General features: G+C 38.5%; 1 protein-coding gene across 1 annotated transcript; it reads left to right on the forward strand.

Annotated features, from left to right (window-relative positions):
* Positions 1-12: 12 nt before the first annotated feature.
* On the forward strand, positions 13-24,989 carry topbp1 (DNA topoisomerase II binding protein 1). Its single transcript, XM_051883042.1, has 28 exons — positions 13-361; positions 734-833; positions 940-1,074; positions 3,173-3,316; positions 3,453-3,634; positions 4,274-4,467; positions 4,561-4,755; positions 5,261-5,424; positions 5,583-5,746; positions 6,764-7,014; positions 7,095-7,399; positions 7,493-7,665; positions 9,718-9,929; positions 10,317-10,639; positions 11,511-11,696; positions 11,791-11,906; positions 12,037-12,160; positions 14,297-14,461; positions 14,562-14,652; positions 14,772-14,967; positions 15,217-15,446; positions 16,474-16,613; positions 16,693-16,795; positions 19,464-19,627; positions 19,705-19,833; positions 23,306-23,395; positions 23,546-23,707; positions 24,344-24,989. Exons 2-28 carry the CDS (start codon positions 747-749, stop codon positions 24,479-24,481), a joined length of 4,563 nt encoding a protein of 1,520 aa, XP_051739002.1. The 5' UTR covers positions 13-361; positions 734-746; the 3' UTR covers positions 24,482-24,989.
* The last annotated feature ends 1,086 nt before the right edge of the window (positions 24,990-26,075 follow it).

The raw sequence follows: 26,075 nt of genomic DNA on the forward strand, positions 1-26,075 counted from the left end.
ATAGTAAAATTAACTTGATTTTAACTTTTATCTAATTAATTCCTGCTATTACGATTCTCCAGTCCGGTGGGGGCGGTCATATATTTTTAATATTTCTCCTGTCTTACCAAAAAAACAGAAGTGAAACGGAAGTTGTTTTCAGAGCTAGTGGCGGGAATGACTGGAGTACGGCTTCCTCTGAATGAAAAACAGACAAATTAGTTCATTATTTATTATTTTGTGCTATACAACAGTTATTTACATGGGTGCAGTTGCAGAAATTATATAAAAAACAAAGTTGAAATGAGATCAAAGTTTTTTTAGAAATTAGTTTTAATCCTCGTAATCACTGCGCAGTAGCGCAAGACTGCTCTGTCTCGCGGTAAGTCTTCATTTGTTATTATAAGTGTTTGTTTGTTTGATTTTAATAACTTAAAGAACAATAAAATACTTGTTTTTAGAGCTGTGCAACAGCATGACTCGCTTTGATTTGTCTTGTTTAGTCACGTTTATGAGATTATCAAAACAAACCACCTGCCATGAGAAGCTGATTGTTCATTGTTAGTTTAACAATCATAATAACATCCATTTTTGTTTGATTTTTGTATTAATTTCCTATTTACATTATATTTAACTTGTTAAAACATAGAGACGTTACATTACAGAATAACAACGCGAGATAACACAATACTAGCAGATGTTTACTTGTCTCTTATGACAACTTGTACATTTGTTTTCGTTCCACCTAATGTAGATTATATGCCACCATGTCAAAAGGCAACAGGGATGTATATATTGTGAAATTTGTTGAATGCAATGGACAGAAGACTGATCTGGCTCTCCAGGCCTATAAGGTGATGATTGTGAAATTCTTTTAACTGATTTAGCTGTCATTAAATGCTTCTTGTAATAATATAAGATGTAGGTCTTTTTTTCATACAGTCATATGCTTGTCTTCAGGCAATAGTTGAACTTCAGTCAGAGAAATATGTACAGACGGTGGATGAGGAAGCCGCACTAGAACTGGACCACAATGACAAATCCCTGTTTGTGTTCAGTGATTTCACCAGCAATGCCTTTGACCACTGCAGGAGGGTGAGGATTCACTTACAACAGTGCACAACATCTGCTTTTTGCAGTGATGAGCAGTTGGGCACTTTTATTTCATTCCATTAAGAGAGAACATAATTCAATATTTTTTTCTATTTACATACTGTAATTATCTCAATTTTTATGATCTCTGTTAGCAGGGATGGGCAGTATTTCAGATACATGTATTGAAAATACATATTTGAAATACAAAATACTATTTTGTATTTTAAAGCCTTTGAAAAAAATCTAATGTAATTTGTATTTTAATACATTTAAGTTTAGTATTTTCGTAATACTTAAAATACTTTGTGCCAGTCAACCTCTTTATTAGGCTGCTAATTTCCTGTATCTGAACTAGCTAGTTCAGGCATTTCATGCTCACCACAAGTAATATGCTGCAGTGTAACCTGGTCAGAAATACATATAGAAATGGAGTACAGATGACACCTTAAACCCAGTCTTTTTGAAAAGTTGATGGTAGAGGTAGGTGAAATGAAAGCAAAAGTTTCTAAGCGGTTGTACACACCAAAATGTTCTTTGCATTCAGAATAGGTCCAGATAAATTTAAGCCTAACTGAATTGCTAATTTCAAATCCATGTTGTGTATTTTCAAAATACAATTTTTTTTAAATTTAATTTAGTGCTGTCAAATCGATTAATTGTGATTAATTGCATCTAACATAAAAGTTTATGTAATATATATATATATATATATATATATATATATATATATATATATATATATATATATATATATATATATATGTGTGTGTGTGTGTACATATGTACTATACACTGATCAGGCATAACATTATGACCACCTTTCCTTATATTGTGTTGGTTCCCCTTTTGCTGCCAAAACAGCCCTGACCCGTTGAGGCATGGACTCCACTAGATCCCTGAAGGTGTGCTGTGGTATCTGGCACCAAGATGTTAGCAGCAGATCCTTTAAGTCCTGTAAGTTGCGAGGTGGGGCCTCCATGGATTGGACTTATTTGTTTGTTTAGCACATCCCACAGATGCTCGATTGGATTGAGATCTGGGGAATTTGGAGGCCAAGTCAACGCCTCAAACTTGTTGTTGTGCTCCTCAAACCATTCCTGAAATATTTTTGCTTTGTGGCGGGGAGCATTATCCTGCTGAAAGAAGCCACAGCCACCAGGGAATACAGTTTCCATGAAAGGGTGTACATGGTCTGCAACAATGCTTCGGTAGGTGGTATGTGTCAAAGTAACATCCACATGGATGGCAGGACCCATGTTTTCCCAGCAGAACATTGCCCAAAGCATCACACTGCCTCCGCCGGCTTGCTTTCTTCCCATAGTGCATCCTGGTGCCATGTGTTCCCCAGGTAAGCAATGCACCCGGACATTCATGTGATGTAAAAGCAAACGTGATTCATCAGACCAGGCACCTTCTTTCATTGCTCTGTGGTCCAGTTCTGATGCTCATGTGCCCACTGTTGGCGCTTTCGGCAGTGGACAGGGGTCAGCACGGGCACCCTGACAGGTCTGCGGCTATGCAGCCCCATACGTAACAAACTGCGATGCACTGTGTATTCTGACACCTTTCTATCAGAACCAGCATTAACTTCTTGACCAATTTGAGCTACAGTAGCTCGTATGTTGAATCGGACCACACGGGCCAGCCTTCACTCCCCACGTGCATCAATGAGGCTTGGTCACCCATGACCCTGTCGCCGATTCACCACTGTTCCTTCCTTGGACCACTTTTGATAGACACTGACCACTGCAGAGCTTCAGTTTTGGAGATGTTCTGACCCAGTCGTCTAGCCATCACAATTTGGCCCTTGTCAAACTCGCTCAAATCCTTATGCTTTTCCTGCTTCTAACACATCAAATTTGAGGACAAAATGTTCACACATGCACATTATATAAACAAACTTTTATGTTAGATGCGATTAATCGATTTGACAGCACTAATTTAATTTAATTACTTTTTTCAGCTTAGTTATGTAGAACTTCAGTTGTAATACCTGAACACTTGTGTTCTGTCCATTTATGTTTCCGTAATTGTCCCCATCATATTATTATAAATGTTGATAGTCTTGTGAAACTCTGAATGTTTTTCATTTTTGCAGCTAAGATGCAGGATCGTGAGTCCTCTGGTAGTGCTGTTCTGTCTGCAGAAGCAGAGATGTGTGCCCAAAGCAGAGCAGCCTGTGTACAACATGGCAATGGCTGATGTCACTGTCTCCTGCACCAATCTCGACAAAGAGGCACGGGTAAGGAGAAAACATTTATGATTAATGCTAATATATTATTGTTGTTGTATTTGCTTTAAACTGGGATTGAAATACCATTACACTTGTAAGTGCAGTTCTGCACGACAAATAAGCTGCTGTTTTGTTGTTCTCGTAGAGTGAAGTGATGGATCTTGTCCAGCTGATGGGTGGACGGGTTTACCGTGATCTCAACGTGTCTGTTACTCACCTGGTGGCAGGTGAAGTGGGGAGTAAGAAATACCTGGTGGCCGCAAGCCTCGGGAAGCCCATCCTATTGCCCAGCTGGGTGAAAGCATGCTGGGAAAAGTCTCAGGATAGGTAACTTATTCATTTCTGCACGGTCAAATTAGTTATTTAAAGTCATTGATGGTCATTGATAATTGTTGTTTTTTTGTTTTTTTTATCAGAATTGCAGTGTTTTTTTTTATAAATGTATCCATGCCGTATATAATGTGTACCGGATGAGATCGTGCACAATAGGCAAATTACAATGATCCATTCAATTCTCAATGTGTACATCCCTACATTTTTTTTCTTGTTTGATAAAGCATTTCAATTGGATATGTCACAATTTGAAAGAAAGGACAATCACAATCTCCGAAACAGAAGTTGTGATAGTCTTTTCTTCCCTATTTTGAAGTATAGCCAAGTGAAACGGCTTCTCGAACAAGGAAAAATGTAGGATGGGACTTGATTTTGTCCATCGGAAATCGATTGAATCGTTGTTCTTTGCTATTGCTGCGATGAAAAACAGAGAAGAGGAAATATTCATGGAAGTTGTTTTAATTAAAGATTATGAGGGCACATGAATTTTATGAAAAAAATAATGATGTACATGGATAAATGATTTATAATAAATACAATAATCCATAAAAAAAAAAAAAAAAGAATTGGCTATTTTGATTTCATGGTGACTTTAAGGTCCCTGTCTAAAAAAATCTTTTCCACCCCCCCCAGTGTTTTCCATCACTCTGAGCTGAATACAGAGGACTATCGGTGTCCAGTTCTGAAAGGCTGTACAGTGTGTGTGACGGGACTCTCTACTGTGGAGCGTAAAGAGGTTCAGAGGTTGTGCGATCAGAATGGAGGAAGCTACACGGGGCAGCTCAAGATGAATGAGTGCACTCACCTTATTGTCAATGAACCCACAGGTGACCCCATAATCTCTGACCCCATCACACCGTTTTGGGATACAGTCTTAGGCTTAGCATGTACTTTACTTCAGTTTGTGTGTTGCATTTCAGGTCAGAAATATGAGTTTGCCCGTAAATGGAACGTATACTGTGTGTCCCTGCACTGGCTGTTTGACAGCATCGAGAAGGGCTTCTGTCAGGATGAGAGCCGGTATGCCGTGGAGCGTGGAGAAAAGAGGAGAAACGAGGAGAAGCCGGACAGACCCAACACCTCCACTCCTACAGGAGTCAGCAGGAACAAAGAGGGTACGGAGTAAAACACTGTACTTACGGTTCTGCTTGTGTACACTACTGTGCAAAAGTTTGGGGTCAGTAAGATATTTTTTTTCTTTTTTAAAGAATTAATATTTTTATTCAGCAAGGATGCATTAAATTGACTAAAAGTGACAATAAAGACATAAATTATATTACAAAAGATTTCTATTTTAAATAAATGCTGTTCTTTTAAACTTTCTTTTCATCATAGAATCCTAAAAAAAAGTATCACAGTTTCCACAAAAATATTAAAGCACAACTTTTTTCAACATTGATAATAAGGAATGTTTCTTGAGCACCAAATCAGAAATCTTACAGACCCTAAACTTACTGAATATACATAAGATAGTTATGTTTTTTTATTATTTTTTTATTTTATTTCACAAAACAAAAAACTATCACCTGAATAAATCAATATTATTATTGATTCTGATGTTTGATTAATTTGATTAATTGAGTTTACAGATGTAGATTTCTTTGTCATTTGTTTGTGCAGAAGGTCCCTCACTTCTGGGATTGAGTCATATATCCAATATCAGCATGAATGTAAATGAAACGGCGCTAACCACTGCAGGAATCAGCCACATAGAGACTCCTGATCCGGTCGACTCATTTGACATCACTGTCTGTCGAGTAGATGACCTGTTGGATGGCTGTAAGGTTAGTTTTACTCAAATATGAGTGTTTCCTGCTTATTTATAAGTCACACATTTGTGACATTGTTTAGATTAAAAATCATGAAATCATGTTGCTTTTGTGTGGATTTAAGCATTGAATCTGAAACAAAAATGGTTCTCCACCCTCTTTTCTTCCTATAGTTGTACCTGTGTGGCCTTTCTGGAAAGAAACTGGAGAAACTGAGGCGGATGGTGAACTCTGCTGGAGGTCTGCGCTTCAACCAGCCCAGTCAGGAGCTCACACACATAGTGATGGGAGAACCAGACCAGGGGGTAAAAGTCTTCCTTGACAAAGCCACTCACAGGTCAGTCAAAATCTATGTTGGGGTACAACTGGGCATTGTTTTTTATCTAATTTTAATTGCTTTGTAGGTTTTTATAGGCCCACCAAACAAAGCTTAGAATCCATGTTGATATAAAGGCCCCAATATACTTGAAGCGAAATTGAAGAATGATCTGGTGTGATGTCATTTTGAAAAAAATCAGGCCAAATCAAGTTTGTTTGGAGTTCAAAACAGCTTTCCAAAGCAAACTTTCTGGAAAATTTCGCCTGATAAACACCTTCAAACCACCTTTGGCCTGCTGCGATTGCTTAAAGGTTTGGTGTGCACTATTTAGGAGGATCTATTGACAGAAATGCAATATAATATACATAACTGTGTTTTCAGTGGTGTATAAAGACCTTACATAATGAACCATTAAATTTTTATTACCTTAGAATGAGCCATTTCTATCCACATACACTGTGGGTCCCCTTACATGCTTGCATCGTCACTACGTTGAATACGCATATAGTAGTAATAGTAGTAGTCGTCTGGTTTATTAGAAGCAGAGACCATTCTTTGTTAGAAGTAAGAAGAAACCTCATTGCTTGACTGGCTACTCTCTGCTGTCTCAGACAACGACATCTTTCTCCTGTGTTGGCCCCCATAGTTTCTTTATGTGCTTTGAAAAGGAGGGGTGAGCGGTGGACTGAGCCGTTTGTTGCAATTCGCAACCTCACCGCTAGATGCCGCTAAAATTTACACACTGCACCTTTAATAGGAAGGTGTGTGTGGGTGGCGTCAGGATGTTCACTGAGAGTATATCGCTGAAAAGGTATTTCAGACTTCTTATTTGCAAACAGAACTTCACCGTGAGTATATCGAGGCCTTTATGAGGACTTTGGAGGGAGAACTAGTTGTTGAATATGCATGGTTTATGGTACATGTCATTCAGATGGACTTTTCCTGTCTTGGACTTTTCTAGTTGCCACCTAGCCAGAATAAGGTGCAATTTAAGCAATTCAAATATGGTTCTCAGAGATGTGTTCTTCTCCATAGACCCCATATAGTGAACGTGCAGTGGCTGCTAGACAGTTTCTCCCATGGTACTTTGCTCCCAGAGGATGGCTACTTCCACCCCTCCTTCCTGCCCCCTGCCCCAGCTGCTGTTGATTTGCCTGCTGCTCAAAAAGCTGCTCCCCGTGCCTCCAGACCCTCTGTAGCTCCCCCTCCTGCCCCTAGTCCAGCCCGTCAAGCCAGAGCAGAAGAAGACCTGCTCTCGCAGTACATGGAGAATGACCAGACTGTGGGTGAGTTGATAAATGCTTCATTCTTCCTCTGTCTACTCCTGTCTGTCTTCCTCATTCTACTCTGACTGTCTTTACTGTAGTGGAGCTGCCTCAGGCTGCTAATAGTACCAGCAGTAGGAAGAGCGTTTTGCTTCCAGAGCCTCCAGCTGCAGGGAAGGACTCCACCGTGGTTGAAACCTCAGAGGGTGGCCTGTTTTCAGGGAAGCGCTTTATCTTGGTTGGTTTTGGAGCTGAGGCTGAAGCCCAGCTCTCAGAGCTAGTCATGGAAAACGCTGGGAAGATTTTGGTCGGCCGCTCGAGAGCAGTGGCGCATTACGCCATCGTGCCACTACTGGGCTGTGACGTGGAGGCCACAGTAGATGAGGTCGTAACAGATACCTGGCTGGTGAGAAAAACACATTAGAATTTATGCTCAGACAAGATACCTTTTGTAATGTTTGTCATTTACTACTTCTGACCTGTTTGTGTGTGTGTTCAGGCCATGTGTGTGGAGCAGCAGTGTGTGTTGCCGTTAGCCTCTCATCCTCTATTCACTCCAGTGACGGTGAGAGAGGGCTTCTCTCCTCTCAAAGACTGTGTGCTGTCTGTCAGTCAGTTTACTGGAGCTGAGAGAGAGTCTCTCATTCAGCTCGCCAAGCACCTCGGAGCAAGGTGAGACCTTCTGTTCACTGCTTACTGAGACCTACTGCTCACCTTCTAGGCAGTTTTAAGTTCTTAACAAAACTTCACAAGTAGGCTAACCTCCATCTTTGTGAAAAAGACATTTTTGAATGATTTTAATTATCAGATTACACTGTAATGTAGGGCTGAACAGTTAATTGAAAAAAAAAAAAAATCAAAAATGCGATATGGCTTAGTGTGATTTGTCAAATTGTAAAGGCTGTGATTTAATAAAAAAAAAAAAGTGAAGCAAGTTTCAGAGGGAAGCACAGCATTGCGTTCATTTACAGGTGAGCAGCTCATCACCCGGTGTTTTCAGTGTCACAGAGCTCCTCTGTTTACAGTAAATGCTGCTCCACAAGAACTCCATCAATACTCTGAGTTTGGGTTACTTATAGCATGCATTTAACAATGCATTGTGTGCCACCTATTTCACCAGATTTGCACTGAGCATCATTTATAAACCTGCTGCCAATATCAAAGAAGCTTTAAAGGGATTGTTCTCTCAAAAATTAATTCTGTCATCATTTACTCACCCCAAAGTTGTTCCATATGAATAGGAACACAAAAGAATATATTTTAAAGAAAATGGGTAACCAAACAGTTAGTGGGCCCCACTGACGTCCATAGTATGGAATAAAAAATACTATGGAAGTCAATGGGTCCAATTAATTGTTTAGTTACCAACATTCTTCAAAATATATTCTTTTGTGTTCAGCAGAAGAAATAAAATTCATACAGGTTTGGAACAACTTGAGGGTGAGTAAATTAGGGATGCACCCATACCATTTTTTAGGGACCGAGTATGAGTACCAATACTTTTTTTTTTTTTGGTGATATTGCAGTTTTCCAAGCACAACACAGTGAGACTAATGAATGTAGGACAGCTCCTTTATTATTACTCTAATGAAAAAAGTAATAATTTGTATGTGCTTGTCACAAACTTAAAGAACAAAAATTCCACAGTGTCCAATAACCTTCAAAGGTCATAATTACCAATAATTGTTGTTATATAAAAAGAAATTTACAAACAATACAGCAAATACTATAGAGATACAAATTAAATAAACTTGTTTTTCCAGATACAGTACCATGTATTTACCATGTATACATTTATTTAACATATTTTATTAACATTAATGACAAATATAGGCTGCGGTCCCTTTAAGACCGAATCCATGGATTCTAACACACATCCTGATTTCACCCAAACGTTTACGTCCACTTAAGCCATAACCGACTGTATTTACGTGAGATACTCCACACGATGTACATTTTGACAACTGTGTATGCATTTGTCTGAGAGAACTGGGATCGCGCGCAAGAAAGTGAGAGAGCGTGTGTGAGAGAGAGAGAGCGCTTCTGGTCTGTGTCATTCAGCGCGATTCCGCCTATCCTGCCTTCACTAATCGATAACGAATTGTGATTGAAAGCATGCAGTTCGCAATGTGTCGGTTGTCATCATTAATTTTTAAGTATTTCCACACATCTGAGGCTGACATTGTTTCTGCTGCTGCCTCCGCCGGTGTCTCTGTGCACGGAAAATTCTGTCAGTTACGTCACATGAGGTATCGGTCTTTGGTATCGGGGGTATATTTTACGAGTACAAGTACACGAGTTTGGTATCAGGCCCAATACTGATACCAGTATGCATCCCTAGAGTAAATGATGACAGAATTTCAGTTTTGGGTGAACTATCCCTTAAGGGTTCCAGGCAGTTTTCACCAAAATAAAAGCTTGATAATTTAATGTAAGTGAAATAGTATTATTACAGAAGTATTATTTCTTATTTTGTTTAATGTGTTACTATGTTTGGCCATTATGGATGATATTGACCTTTGTGTTTGCCATGTAAATAGTCATGATGCTAACATGGCGTAAAAACTTAATAAACAAACAAACTATGTTTGGCCAAATTGTGCAGCTACAAAAAGCACAGCAAATTTTTAACATTCAATTATAACCAGAATTGCTGAATTCCTTTCAATTCTCAGAGCTAATCTATTTTATATTATTTCTCTCCCCCTACACGTATGTCTGCAGTGTTCAGGATTACTTTGTGCGAACTGCTAATCAAAGGAAGGGAATGCTGGCCAGCACTCATCTGGTACTCCAGACACCTGAGGGCACCAAGTACCAGGCTGCCCAGAAATGGGGTCTACCTGCAGTCACGATCCGCTGGGTTTTAGAATCTGCCAGAACAGGGAAGCGTGCCGATGAGGGACGATACCTGGTTGACCTTCCACCTTCTCCAGGTTAGTCAGAAGTTGAATTATAACTGATAATCCCAAATGTTATTCAGTTTTTGTAGCATTTAAGTTTAGGTATTGGGTAGGATTAAGAATGCAGAATAAGGTCATGCAGAATAAGGCATTTATATGTGCTTTATAAGTACTAATAAACAGCCAATATCCTAGTAATATTCAAGCTAATAGGCAACTAGTTAAAAGTGAGAATTGAACCCTAAAATAAAGTGTTACTGCTATCTTTAATAAACCTTTTGTGATTTTTATTTACATTTTTAGATTGAATATAGTCAGATTCATCAATTTCTGTACATGAAATAAAAAAAATGTCATACACCATCATGAAATGGTCACTTGGACATTATATTATTACTCTATCTTTGTGATTTCCCATAGAGAGAAGTGAAGACAGTTTTGTTGGAGCATCTCAGAAAGACCCGCCACCTCTGCGTCTCCTGCAACGCTCACCAGAGCTGCCCCTACTGGGCCCACAAAATAGCGCTGCCATCACCCCTCTGGACACGACTCGCTTTCAGAGCCGCACTGTCCGTTCAGCAGTCAGAAAGTTGAGACAGGGAGAAGAGGAGCAGGCAGAGATGGCAACCCCAGGACAAGAGGAGGCCAAAGGAGCCCTGCAAAAAGACTCCTCCCTCCAACTAGATACTCCCTCTCGCTTCCTGAGCAGAGACCGACTCTTTGGACCCTCATTTAATACTAAGGTGAACTGAAAATGGAAAGGGTTTGATCATTTCAGGATCAGAAAAGTTTTTTGCTTTGTTAAGGGTTAAATTGCTGTTAACTCTTTCCCCACCAGGGTTTTTTTTTTTTTTTTTTAAGCCAGCCACCGCAAATTTCATGGCGTCCAGAATATTTTCTTGCATGAGTATCTGAACATGCAATATATCAAAAGAAAGAACAGAACCTCTGCTTTTAAACGACAACAAAAAAACTGTTTTATTCTAGCTTCATGCATTCTTTTTATATCAACACTTGAATGTGGGTACGTAAAACATTTTGAACAAAGCTGAGAAATTGTTTTGTTGTTTTTTTTCAAAGACTACAACGTACATAAGAAATGCTTTTATCGCTTGTTTCTGCTCCTTTTTTGCCTGTGTTTTGATCCGGAGATTCTCTACTTTTTCAGAAGTTGCATAATAGCGCCCCCTACTGTATGATAGTAGCTATGTTTCCATGTTTTTATGCGCATTTTGAAGTATATTATCAGAAACGAGTGATGGAAATGCCAAATTTCTGAAAAAAAAAAAATCCCTTAATCCCGTTTTTATGCTCACCTGAGGTGGTTATGACTTGTGTGAAAAAGAGTTAATGCAAATAATGTGTGATGGAAATTCATTTGCAGAATAAATTCTGACGTAGCGAATATTAAGCCCATGTGAGTAATCATTTGTTTCCGCTGATAGTGTTTTATTGACTGGTATGAAAAGGCCACACAGTTAGTTAGATTGTAAGACATCATCCCATTTACAAATCAGTGTCTGTTCAGTATTCAGAATCTTGGAGGCACTGATTAAGATAAAACAAAATGATAACTAAGTTTTGTATTTTTGTATTGGTACGTCTGTGTTGCAGGATGTGTTTGACCATTTACAGACTCCTGGTAATAACCCTCAGCAAGGTCAGAGGGCGGAGACTCCTCTGTCAGAGGTCATCGAGAGGAACCTTAAAGCTGCAGTTGCTAACAGCAACCGCAGTCATGTCACAAACCTCGCAGCCATGACTGCCAGTCCACAACTGGGAAAAGAGCCAGAACCTGAGGTACACACACATATACTCACATATACACTCACAATATTTATCTGAATGCAGATATTTACAGGTGTGTGTGTGTGTGTGTGTGTGTGTCTTGCAGGTGGAGCAGAAGGCTGACGCTCCTCTCATGGGGGTGGTGGTGTGTGTGAGCAAGAAATTAAGCAAGAAACAGAGTGAACTCAATGCAGTGGCTGCCTCTCTCGGTGCAGACTTCAGGTATATAAAAAAATCCAAATATCTGAATCAAACTAAAATCGCATGCATCTAAAACAGTGCCAGCTGAGATGTTGGTAAGACATATTTCAGGGTGAAGGGACGGAGTCTAATGCCATGCTGTCTATTTTAGGTGGTCGTGTGACGACTCTGTCACACATTACATCTACCAGGGTAAAGTTGGAGACAACAGTAAAGAATACAGAGCTGTCAAAGAGAGAGGACTGCATATAGTGTCACAACACTGGCTACAGGCTGTACGTACATGCAGATGCTTCTAAATGCATATTGCACAAAGCAAAGTGTCTATAAATAAATTAGGGATGCACCAATATTAAAATTCTGGCCAATACTGATGACAAGATAACAATTTTTATGTTATGGCTGAAAAATAAATAGATAAATAATAATAGAACTATAACCAAAACATTATATTGAAAAATGTATATTCATTTTGAGATCTGCTAAAGATTACATTTAAGTGTTATTAAATTACTATTGTTTTTTTATGGTTAACTTGAGTGTTAGATGATGGCAAAGGTAATCTAAATGTAAAAATTGGGGAAATAAGCATAAACAATTAAATATGTGAACTGATCAAATAAAAATAGGCAGATTATCAATATGGTGTTATACATTAACCACTGTAAATTAGGGTTGGTAAGAATTTTTTTTATTTTTAAGTATTTGAAAGAAGTGTCTTACACTGTGTCTACACTGGATGCTACAGTTGTAGCGTCAGGCCGCAAGCTGTCTACACTGGACATGACAAAGCGAGCGTTGCAAATCCATTTGTCCTTTGTGTTAGCACTTGGAGTACATCAGAAATAGAACAGGATATCAGTTTACCGTCAGGGATTTGTTGTGCTTCATGTCACGTTGTGCCACATCCAGTGTAGACAGTATCACTGATTATAATGGGTTCTATTTGCTTTTGTTGTGTTGCGCTACTCGCATCTGGTGTAGACATGGTGTTATGCTCACCAAGGCTGCATTTGATTCAAAAATACAGTAAAAACTAATAAATATTGTGAAATTATTACAATTTAAAATATTTATATTTACATTTATGTTTATAAACATTTATATTCTAATGTGAAATGCTCTAATATGCTGATTTGGTGATTAAAAGAGAACGTTTAAAAGAGAACGTTCAAAGAATATATATATATATATATATATATATATATATATATATAATTTTTTTTTTTTTTTTTTTAAATGTAATTAGGATACCACATTTTGCCATATTACGTAATACGTTAGATGCACAATAGTCATATATGACACAAAGTACAAACAAAATGCATAAATCTTGTTTATTTTGGTTTCTTAACAAAAAGGTTAGTCTAGTGGTGTACTATCTAGCTTTAATAACATGATCACTTATGGTGGCCGGTATGACCAAAATCTCATAACCAAACCACAGCAAAACAAAAATACCTAATATAAGTAATAAGTTTTTAAGTAATCATGTAAATAGTCAGTAACATCATAATTATACAGATACAAACAGTGTTTTAAGTTTAAGTACTGTTTTGTTTTGTTTTTTTCTCGTTGTTTGATTAACGTTAACACCACCAATAGCAGTGCGTAAATCAGGTTGCTTTCACTTTAAGACCTACAGTAATGTGTGTATCCAATACTGACACGTCCCAAACATTTTTTTTTTTTTTCACCCAAACTGATTGTCCACTTAAGACTTAACCACCAAGACAGTATTTGACCATTCAAGCGAATAAACCTAGAAAGTCGAACGGTCAGTATGACAGTACTGAATTGAGTTCTCTTTTGCGGTATACAGTGCTTTTATAAACTCTTTTTAGTACTATCAAGTAGGGGTTGCACAGACTAGTCGACTTTAATGGGCTGGCATGATGCGATTCGACTAGTCGCTGATCATGGCCTATAGAGTGCGCAACAGGATAAGAAATCTATGAAGTCTATTTTTAAGCTCCGTGTCCAACAGTTAATGGCAAATAAATGTATACTCAGAGAGCGCTCCACAGGTATGTTTGATTATGCTCAATATTGATCAGGTGAATGCACATTTTAATCAGCTTATTGTACACGTAAGTTTAACCCGGACAATAACACGCATTTCACGTGCTGATCTCACGCACACAGAAACATTCAGGAGCGCAGAAATGTATTGTCAACACTGTTCTGTGATAATTCAATTAGAGAATATAATATTTTTTTGTGGTTGAAGTTAATTTTTGCAATTATTTTGCAGTGTTATGGCCAATTATACAGGATCACAAAAAATATTCAACGTTTTGTTGATTTTGCATTTTATTCAGCGATCATGGAATCGTGAAAAACTGGAGGGACTTTAAAGAATAGTGAAAAGTTGGAGAATTCATTGAATTCATTGTCCATCCCATTTTTAGTGTGCAGATGAGCAGAAGCATGTGTCCGAGTCGCTCTACCCTTTCACGTTCAACCCCAAAATGAGCCTCACCATGAGTCAGGTGGCAGATTGCACTCAGAGGTCACCTCCCCAGTCCACCCCCCGCACCAGACTCAGGGCGCTCACAGAGAATGAGGAGACAAGGGTGAGGACTTAATAACTGAATTATCCATACAATTCAATCCTAGCATATTATTGAGCTTTTTTCTGTTTAAATGTTGTAACTTAAAAAAATGTTTTTAAAGCTTGGCCCTGGTGATGACATAACAGACATCTCGACCCCTCAACGAGTCAGTGTGGGAGAGCCTGAGAAAGATCAGACCACTGAGAAAAAAAGTGAGTCATCTTTAAAGATGTGTCTGATTTATGTTATATCTCTCAGTTTGTCTCTGACTGATCTAAAGTCACAGCTCATTTTCTCTATTTTTTTTTATTTTTTTTTATCACTCCCTCAGATATCACAGAAGCACTGGAGATGAGAGAGAGTCTTCAAAGGCAGCTTCAGGAGATCATGTCTGCCACTAAACTGACCAGCGGTCGTCGAGGCTCCTCGCGGTTGGCCAGAACAGGCTCAGGGGGTCTGGACTCACCCCACACCCCAGACAGCCTGGGGCGAATGGGTAGACGCAGCCGCAATTTAGAGGCCCTACGGTATAAAAACAAGACTACCCAGAGTACTCTCTCTGATCCCATCAGTGTCTCAAAGCTTGTAGCCTTTGAAAGAATACAGAGTTTTTGGTTGTTCACTAGGGGATGTAGCCACAGGACATGCTCTTGCTACTGTTTTTGCTGCAACCTGTTCACCTGCATCTTTGTCAAGTTGCATTTTTACGTTTTTTTTCAGTTGCTTTGTGAAGTTGCATTTTTAAGATTGCATGTTAAAAGATTGTGTTTTGGCAGGATGTCGCGTCAAGTGGCTGTGGACCTGAACACAGAGCCGTCTCAGAGTGAGCAGATTGTGTGGGATGACCCCACAGCACGAGAGGAGAGGGCTAAACTGGCCGATAACCTGCAGTGGCCTGGAAGCCCCTCCCAACACTCTGAACCCCTCGCCCTCGTCCCACTGCCCCTCTCAGACCACACAACCAATGGCAGGGACTCCATGACTGACTCTGAACTGGTGGAAATGGGTATGCCAGGTTTCGCATTTTAAAAAAAAGTCTTTAAAAGTTTGGGGTCAGTAGGACTTTGTTTTTGAAAGAAGTCTCTTATGTTCACCAAGGCTGAATTTATTTGATCAAAAGGCCAGTAAAAACAGTAATATTGTGAAATATTGCACTTTAAAACAACTGCATATATGAGTATATTTTAAAATGTAAATTATTCCTGTGATGGCAAAGCTGAATTTTTAGCGGCCATTACTCCAGTCTTCAGTGTCACATGATCCTTCTGAAATCATAATATGCTGAGTTGGTGCTCAAGAATCATTTCTTATTATTATCAGTATTGAAAACCGTTGTGCTCCTTAATATTTTGTGGAAATGTAATGCATTTTTTTCAGGATTCTTTGATGAATGGAAAGAGCAGCATTTATTTGAAATAGAAATCTTTTGTAACATAATTGTCTTTACTGTCACTTTTGATCAATTGAACGTGTCCTTGCTGAATAACAGTATTTATTAAAAAAAAAAAAAAAAAAAAAACTTGCTGACCTCAAACTTTTGAATGGTACTAGTGTTAAATAAAAATTATGGATCTCCAATACTTAATCAATATAATGCAGAGCAGAGTAGAACAACACTGGTACCGGGGACCAAGAATGACACAAACACGAGAAGTGCTGTTCACTCAAAGTCATAGTTTATTGAGCTTGCTGTAACTTATATATATCAAGTCTAGGGCATTAGGCCAACTTAAAACAAAGGAAAGCTAAATTCATGTATAGTCTCATCATCCATATCAAAGAAGCATTAAGGAGTGAATAACTCCTTATAGGCATGAATAGAACAGTGTGGCTCTAATAGGAAATAACAAGATACTCCTTAAAGGTGTACGTGACTACAACAGATTAAAAACAGGAAAAGAAGAACTTAAAAAACAGGATAAGAGATCAAGAAGAAATGAAGCAAAACACTTTCTTCTTAACAGGTAGTGTGTGAGGAAGGGAGAGTACAATACAAATGTTCTAAATCATTCGACTCTTCTGACCTTTTCTAGCTGCATTTGAAGTCATTGACGCACAACTGAAGCCAAAGGTGACCCCACCTCGAGTCGACTCGCTACAGAACCCTGAAACACCTGAGGCTCCTATTATTGCTTTCCCCATTTCTAAAACTGCAGCCACTCCCCTTCCACAGGTACACATACACCAATCCATGGACAGCAGTTCTAATTCTTTTTATTCAGATGTGATCTAACTGGATCTGTTCTGAACAGATTGAAGATGAGGAGGAGTTGAAGAAGGATCCGCCACGATTCCTGCTGTCTTCATTGAATCCACAGGAGCGCATTGACTACAGCCATCTCATAGAGGAGCTAGGTTAGTACACAATACAACTTTCCCATTTCATCTACTGGGTGACACATTTCATATTGTCTGTCAGTGCATTGTATTTATTTTAGGGATGTGTAAACAGCCATTTTAAATCTGCTAGTCGGCCTGAGTGCTTTCACACTGGCAGTTTAGTTTGAAACGGGGCATTCACATGAAAAATTGGTAATGTGAAAGTTGTCATGCGGTCCCGGGAGCGTACCGGGTTACCGAAACCGAGACTACATGTAGGTGGTGGTCTGAGCTTGGTTGCATTGTAACTGTGGCGCGATTTGCATGAATATGTTCAGGAATTAAAGTAACCTGTGCATGCATTTTAGCCAACGATGACATTAGTTCAACAAAACTCATGTAAGAGATGACAGTGGTGATGATTTACTTTTGATACAAGCGAGAGTAAGCATGCAGTGTCATTGCCCATAGTGAGCACAATCAGAGTGGCAAATGAATGGCCCGCAATCTGCTGTCTACTCGAGTCCTTTTGCCAGCAGCAGAAAGCTGTGCATAATGGCACCAAATTAATAAAAAAACACAATAAATTGACCCGCGTCCTATTTTCTATCATGTGCCTTCCACACGTTTGTGATGACGCAATATGAACGCAAATGCACCAGGGTTTAAATAGAATCAAGTTGAGTGTGAAACCCACCCAATGCCGGGGGGACCCAATGCACTGAGAACAATCGGACTCGGACTACAGCAATTGTGCCCATTGTGAAAGCCCCCTTAGGTACCCTCAAGTCAAGTCACCTTTATTTATATAACTCTTCATTCAATACAGATTGTTTCAAAGCAACTTTACAGTGACAAACAGGAAAATGATTCAATGATGCAGAACAGAAGCAGCTCTAAAAAGACAATAGTAAACAGTCATTGTTCAGATTAAGTCAGTTCAGTGTTGATTCAGTTCAGTTCATTGACTGTGTAAAGTTCATTAATTATGGAATGAGTTTAATTCATCTATAAAGCAGCTCTGGAGAAAACAGTGATGTCGTCATCTAGCTCAGTTCAGGTCTCATCCAATAGTGTCAGTGCATGGTTCTGATCAGACCACATGTCTTTGGAAGCTTTTACGCTACACTTGGCAGAGCATAATGGAATGGGGCAGAATGCAGGGGTCCTGAGATGTTTGTCAATTTAAAGCTTGACAGGTTTTTTTTTTTTTTTTTTTTTTTTTGGTCAAAATGTAGCATTTGTGGCAGGAAATTCAGAAAACAGCACAATAATGGCCAAAGACATTCATCACGATATGAAATGTTTTTTCAAGAGCATTTTAGCATGAAAACGATTAAAGTAATTTCAAAAGCATGCTAATTAAAGAGCTGTCCTAAAGATATAAAATAGAAAATACTTTTTAATATTTTTATTCAGCAGATGCATTAAAAGATTAGTTTACTTGCAAATGAAAATTACCTCAAGCTTTACTCACCCTCAAGCCATCCTAGGTGTTAAAGACTTTCTTCTTTCTGATGAACACAATCGGAGTTATATTAATAAATATTCTGACGCATCCAAGCTTTATAATGGCAATAAGTGTTACTAAACGATTATGAGCTGAAGAAAGTGTCTCCATCCACATCCATCCATCATAAACGTACTCCACACGGGTCCGGGGGGTTAATAAAGGCCTTCTGAAGTGAAGCGATGTTTGTGTAAAAAAAATGTCCATATTTAACAAGCTATGAAGTAAAATATCTAGCTTCCGCCAGACCACGTTCTGCAAGAAAGGTGTAAAACTGGCAGTTCAGAAAGCTTACACTACGTCCTACGCCTTCCCTATTCAACTTATAGAACTGGCGCGACGCCAGTTCCGTTTTTTACGTAATTTGAATACGGAAGGCGGTCTGGTGGAAGCTATATATTTTACTTCATAACGTGTTAAATATGGATTTTTTTTTTTTTTTTTTTTACACAAACGCACCACTTCGCTTCAGAAGGCCTTTATTAACCCCCCAGAGCCGTGTGGAATTTGTTTATGATGAATGGATGTGGATGGAGACACTTTCTTCAACTCATACTCGTTGGTCTCGCTCACTGCTATTATAAAGTTTGAATGCGTCAGGATATTTATTAATATTTCTCCGATTGTGTTCATCAGAAAGAAGAAAGTCATATACACCTAGGATGGCTTGAGGGTGAGTAAAGCTTGGGGTAATTTTCATTTGAAAGTGAATTAATCCTTAAATTTGATGCATTGAACATTTATGCTACAGAATATTTCTATTACAAATAAAAATATTTCACATTTTTCAGTTTCCACAAAAATATTAAACAGAACAACAGTTTTCAACTTTGATAATAAGAAATGTTTCTTCTTGAGCACATTAGATCAGCATATTAGAATTAGAATATTCAAATGTTTTCTGAAGGATCATGTGGAGTAATGACTGCTGAAAATAATTTACATTTTAAAGTATAATCAAATAAAAAAACAGTTGTTTAATTAAAATAATATTTCACAATATTACTGTTTTGACTGTATTATAAATGCCACATTGGTGAGCATAAGGGAGTTTTAAACAATACGATATTTTTTTTTATAAAGTAAAAAACAACCTAACGACTAGTTGGTTGTTGGACAATAATTTGGTTGTTGTGTTGTATCCCTAATTGAATTTCTATTATTTGATGTATCTTGTATGTGTTAACAGTGCAGGTGGTGTTGTGTTGGAGAAGCAGAGTTTTGACCCCAGCTGCACTCATGTGATTGTGGGTTATCCTCTGCGGAATGAGAAGTATCTGGCCGCTATGGCAGCGGGCAAGTGGATCCTTCACCGCTCATACTTGGAGGCCTGCCGTGCAGAAGGACACTTCATAAATGTGTGTATCTGCGTTTGTGTTCACCGTCTTTCAGTCATGACCGCAGATGATATTCATGTCCTATGTGTGTGTGTTAGGAGGAGCAGTATGAGTGGGGCAGCAGCTCTATACTGGAAGCTCTGCCATCCATCAACTCTCAGCAGAAGAGACTGGCACTGGCAGCCATGCGATGGAGGAAGACACTACAAGGGGGCTCAAACAAGGAGGTAAACGTATATACGTATAAACGTATATGTGTACAACCCGAATTCCGGAAATGTTGGGATGTTTTTTAAATTTGAATAAAATGAAAAACAAAGACTTTCAAATCACATCAAAGGCAATATTTTATTCACAATAGAACATAGATAACATAACAAATGTTTAAACAGAAAAATGTTACACTTTTATCCGGTAAATTAGCTCATTTCAAATTTGATGCTTGGTACAGGTTTTAAAAAAGTTTTAAAAAGCACAGGGGCAACAAATGGCTGAAAAAGCAAGAAATTTTGAAAAGATTCAGTTGGGAGAACATCTAGCAACTAATTAAGTTAATTGATATCAGGTCTGTAACATGATTAGCTATAAAAGGGATGTCTTAGAGAGGCAGAGTCTCTCAGAAGTAAAGCTGTGAAAGAGTGCGTAAAAAGATTGTGGAATATTTTAAAAACAATGTTCCTCAACGTCAAATTGCGAAGGCTTTGCAAATCTCATCATCTACAGTGCATAACATCATCAAAAGATTTAGAGAAACTGGAGAAATCTCTGTGCGTAAGGGACAAGGCCGAAGACCTTTATTGGATGCCCGTGGTCTTCGGGCCCTCAGACGACCCTGCATCACTCATCGGCATGATTGTGTTAATGACATTACTAAATGGGCCCAGGAATACTTCCAGAAACCACTGTCTGTAAACACAATCCGCTGTGTCATCTGCAGATGCCAACTAAAGCTCTATCATGCAAAAAGGAAGCCATATGTGAACATGGTCCAGAAACACTGTCGTGTTCTGTGGGCCAAGGCTTATTTAAAATGGACTGTTTCAAAGTGGAAAAGTGTTCTATGGTCAGACGAGTCCAAATTTGACATTCTTGTTGGAAATCACAGACACCGTGTCCTCCGAACTAAAGAGGAGGGAGACTTTCCAGCGTGTTATCAGCGTTCAGTTCAAAAGCCAGCATCTCTGATGGTATGGGGGTGCATAAGTGCATGCGGTATGGGAAGCTTGCATGTTTTGGAAGGCACTATGAATGCTAAAAGGTATATAAAGTAGAGATCGACCGATATGGGTTTTTCTATTGCCGATGTTTAGAGGTCAGGGTCAGCCGATGGCCGATATGTGCTGCCGATTTTTAGGGCCGCCGATTTTTAGGGCCGATATCTTGAAGTTTTCCCCTTCATTTGCATGCTAAAATGTCACACTAATAATAAGTGGATGCACAACATTTCTAAACTTAACATCATTTATTGAACACTGACTTGATTTACATAAAAGTTTTAGAGCATTTATCAAGCTGAATTTTTCAAGTTTGTTGGAACATAAACGTAAACTTAAATATACATTTAAATAAAATAAATACAACTTTATAAATAAAAATTAATTAAAAACTGTCATGTTGCACAGCCTTGTATGCAAGGACAGTGCTAAACTCTTAGTGATTTCTGACATTCTTGACGGTTAACGTTAGACAGGTTTAATGAGGATAATAACTATATATAGTCATTGGTCGGAACACATCACTTTATTAGGCTGATGTCCATTTCGCATTACACAGTTGATGGAAACACACGCAGATGCGCACATTCTTGAGCTGAATTTTCATTAATGCAAAGTTGGATGGAAACCCGGTTATTGTCTGCATCAAACCATGCTTCCGAACAAATGTCATACACTTCTGCGCAGTGGCGTAGCACAAATCCGCGGGGGTTTAACCAAGAAGGGGAGCCAATGGATATCACACAAAAAGCAACGTGCAAACTTTGCGGAAAAGTTATGCAGGTAAAAGCTTAACCTCGGTCAGTATTCAAAGTGAAAGTAAAAGTGACGGAGCTGCCTGACGCTGCATTAACGGAGCATTTTCTCTCAGAGACGAATTTCAACATAATATGCTGATAACGGTATATAACTTGTTGCCCGTACATATAGTGAAACAAATGAGAAGAATAGTATTTCGTGTTAAACAGCTTTTTTTTTTTTTTTTTTTTTTAAAGTTGGTGCTTGAAGTAGCTAGCCTAAAGCTGCTCTTAATATTCATTTATGACTGTAGTGTTAGGAAATATTATAGACTGTTAATAATTATAATTATAGGTCTAATTCATTGTATAATAGACCTAAAAAATGTTTAAAACATTTTCAAAGAGGAGCTGATAGCCTAATCTTTTATTATCCTCACAGCACGTCAGTTATGCGGTGATGCGCTGTGAAATTATTGCGGGGCAAATTTATTATAATATTAATTTAATAATAAAAGTAGCTTACCTAATAGTAATAATAGACTAGAAGAATGTAACAGGCTTACATTAATTGGAAATGCCAAATCCTCTTAATATTGCCAATATTTGTCGGAGTAACGTAGCCCTCAATCACGCTGCAGTGTTTGTGAGAGCTGCCGCCTTCTCCACCCCAAGCACAGAGTGAAATTCTCCGACTCCGATACAGGAAAAATAAAACAGAACTTATAACATTGGGGCTAATATGTTAGCAAGCAAGCTGCTGGTAGTTTTGGACTACAGTCCTTAAAGTTAACTACAAGTAAGCGAACCTTCAACCAGCTGTAGCATTATACCAGTTCCCGACGGTTCAATGCTATCCGTTGTTTCTTTCACTAAGTGAAGCAACACTTCATAGTTTACTAGTAATATATAGTAAATATATGGCCATAGGACTTTGAAATATCAGAATTTAAGCCTTAGGCTACCTTTATCTCCCAGTACTGTTGTTGAATCTTCCAAAAGTTTCAATTCACATGCGGCAGCAGCACATTCTCGCAACAATAACACAGGGCTGCCCGCGGACGTGCCTGGCTTTAAATCGGCGCTACTAAACACGGATATCGGCCGATGCCGATATATTAAAAAAAGACAAATATCGGCCCGATATATCGGTCGACCTCTAATATAAAGGTTTTAGAACAACATATGCTCCCCTCCAGACAGCGTCTATTTCAGGGAAGGCCTTGTGTATTTCAGCAGGACAATGCAAAACCACATACTGCAGCTATTACAACAGCATGGCTTTGTCATAGAAGAGTCCAGTTGCTGAGTTGGCCTGACTGCAGTCCAGATCTTTCACCTATAGAGAAAAATATTTCAAAGACGACCACGAACTCTTCAGCAGCTGGAAACCTATATCAGGCAAGAATGAGACCAAATTTCAACACCAAAACTCCAGAAACTCATAACCTCGATGCCCAGATGTCTTCACACTGTTTTGAAAAGAAGAGGAGATGCTACACCATAGTAAACATGCCCCCGTCCCAACTATTTTGAGACCTGTAGCAGGCATTAAATTTGAAATGAGCTTATTTTGTGCATACGATTGTGAATAAAATAATGGCTCATGTGATTTGAAAGTCTTTTAGTTTTCATTTTATTCAAATTTAAAAAACGTCCCAACATTTCTGGAATTCGGGTTGTATATACACTTGGCATGTATGAATCTGCAAGTGTATGGTGCAGTGCCTGATGCTGTTGATGTACAGGGAGCTTTTGGTGGCTGGACTGTAATGCTGAATATTGACCAGGCCAGAGAGGCTGGATTCAGACGGCTGCTGCAGTCTGGGGGAGCCAAGGTCTGTTGACTTGTCATTTTGTCTCTTTTGATTCCACATTTAAAACATTGGTTTCCTATGACCTTCCAGGCAGTAGTTGCTATTTCCCACCGCTTTCCTTTCTGTATTGTTCCTTTTGTCCTGTATTTAACCCTTTTTTCTTCTGTATAGGTGTTACCAGACCCTTCTCCCTCGCTGTTTAAAGAAACCACTCACCTGTTTGTGGATTTTAGTCGGTTAAAACCAGGTGATGTCAGAGTGGACATCAGTGAGGCTGCGGCTCAGGGGGTCAAATGTCTAAAACCCGAGTATATTGCTGATTACCTCATGCAGGTGAGAGAGGATGTTTCCGATACAAATCACACACCTGACTAGGGCAGCACGATTTGGGGGGAAAAATTGGGGATTTTTATTTTATTTATTTGTTTTTTATTGAGGCTCGTGGTTATATTCACGTAGCAGCAGTGGTGATGAGAGAATGTGCTTAAGAGAGGAGAAATCAACCTACATATAAAATATTGGTCACAAATTATTGGTCACTTTGTAAATAATAAAAGTATTGTGCATCTACTAATAAATATGTATAAATAAATCGTTTTTTGCCGATGCAAATATGTTAGAAACGATGCATCGTGATCCAAATGCCAACTTGTATCTGATGCACACCTTTTAAAATCGATGCATCGTTAACTTTTATGCCGATGCACCGATGCGAATTGGTGAATCTTACCATCCCTAATATGTGTATATACAGTATGCTCACAAAGACAGACGGGCATGAGGGATTTCAGTTTTATGTCGATTAATTGTGCTGCCCTACACCTGACATTAATGTACCAGAAGCAATAATGTGGAAATTTGATCACAGTAATTGCTTGTTCTGTTCAGCTCTGAAATGGTTGTTGAGGCAACAAGTTCTATGATTGCCCTTTTAATATTTTTTTTTTTTTTTTTTTTTTTTCCCCCCAGGAGCCATCTCCTTCAATGGACGCTTACTATCTTCCTGGTGCAGCTGCAGATGATCTAGAGAAGGTTCAAGATACATCTTCACGTAAACGGAAAGCTTCTGGGGACATGTCCACATTAAAGAAGAGTCGTGTGAGATGAAACCGTCCTATTTCATGCTCAAATGTAAAATGTATTTAATATGTATTTAATTCATTTTATTCATATAACATTGTAAGAATAAGAATGTCTGTTTCGTCAATAATAAATAAATTCCTAATGTGAAGCACACAAAAAAATTAGAAGAAAATAGATTTTTTTTTTTTTTTTTTTTTTTTTTTAAATGGCATGATTCACCAGAAACCAGATTTAAACAATCTCACAGCATGCATTTGTTTTGTACATCTATGGACTCTGATGTACTACCACTTCCTGCCCTGCAGAGGGAGCAATCTTCACATAATGGAAGGGTGGACAGACTTATTGGTAGTTTATAAAATTACCATGTTGTGTCTATTACATAAGAACTTTTACACAGCCCTCAAATGCATGGACTAGTACTATATAAATTAGAAAGTTGCCAATTATCTGACAGACACAAATATGATAAAACATGTACAGGTGAACTAATTTGACAGTAAGAAAATTAAAATGCTTTCTCAAATCACTATGATGTCTCATAAAATACAGTCTGTTGTATGTAATTCTTTTCAAAAGTGATTTGTAATTCAGTTTATCACTCTTATGTTCAGTGAATCCCCTGATTATCTGATCAAGTATAACAAGTAATTACATTTACTCAAGATGTTGCTTACAATTCCTATTTGACCCCAGTAATGCTTTCTTACGAAAGACATCGGAATCGTCTGTGTCCACAGCAACCATTCTGTTACTAATGGCAACAAGTGCAAGTTTTTTTTATATGCTGCTGTCTGGCTTATGTCATAGAACCAATTCATATTGTTATGTCTTAGTCAGATACTTATTACTTGATTGATCTTTCACTTCTCTTCCTATAGTAACAATAGTATTAATAATAATATTTTTTAAATAATTATAATTTTTAACCAACCATTTTTGTAATACCTCTTCTTTCTACATTAAGCTCATTTTGATGGATTTAAACCCACTGCCCTCTACTAGTCTTTACCCCCTATAGATAACAGATTACCATTTTTTTTTTTTTTTTACATTGAAGTTTTTGTGGAATCCCATGATGCCTGTCACACGCATTTACTTCATGCTGTAACTGGATTTGCTTGAGATGTCTGGTGGCCTATATGGGCATGTAAATGATTTGCCCTGGTCATGGCTAAGCCTGCCACCAGCCGACTACTGCGACCGGGGGGGTTAAACCACAGTCTCAAAGCCACCGGATTACGAAGTTGGATCCCCCATTTGTCACAGAGGGAGGTGATGGGGTAGGGGGAAGGGAAAAGGGCTGTTCTGAATGCCAGTTTGTCTTACTGAACACATATCTGCGATCACCTTTTATGTCATTGCACTCTTTGTTTCTGCCTTTGTGTTTCTTTGCCTTAGTCCTGAATGAGTAATTAAATGTGCAGTAATAATTTTTTTTTTTTTTTTTTTGCCCAAGCTCTGTAACTGCTGGTGCAGATAAGACCTCTTTGCTCTTTACCCGTCTACAAGACTGATATTGGGACCTGTACAACCTAATGATAATAATAAGCCACCCTGCTGGGACCTCTCTCTGATAGCAATGCCATTTTGCTGTGATAATAAGAGAAAAGGTAGC

Source organism: Ctenopharyngodon idella, chromosome 23, assembly GCF_019924925.1.
Source record: "Ctenopharyngodon idella isolate HZGC_01 chromosome 23, HZGC01, whole genome shotgun sequence".
Taxonomy (NCBI): domain Eukaryota; kingdom Metazoa; phylum Chordata; class Actinopteri; order Cypriniformes; family Xenocyprididae; genus Ctenopharyngodon; species Ctenopharyngodon idella.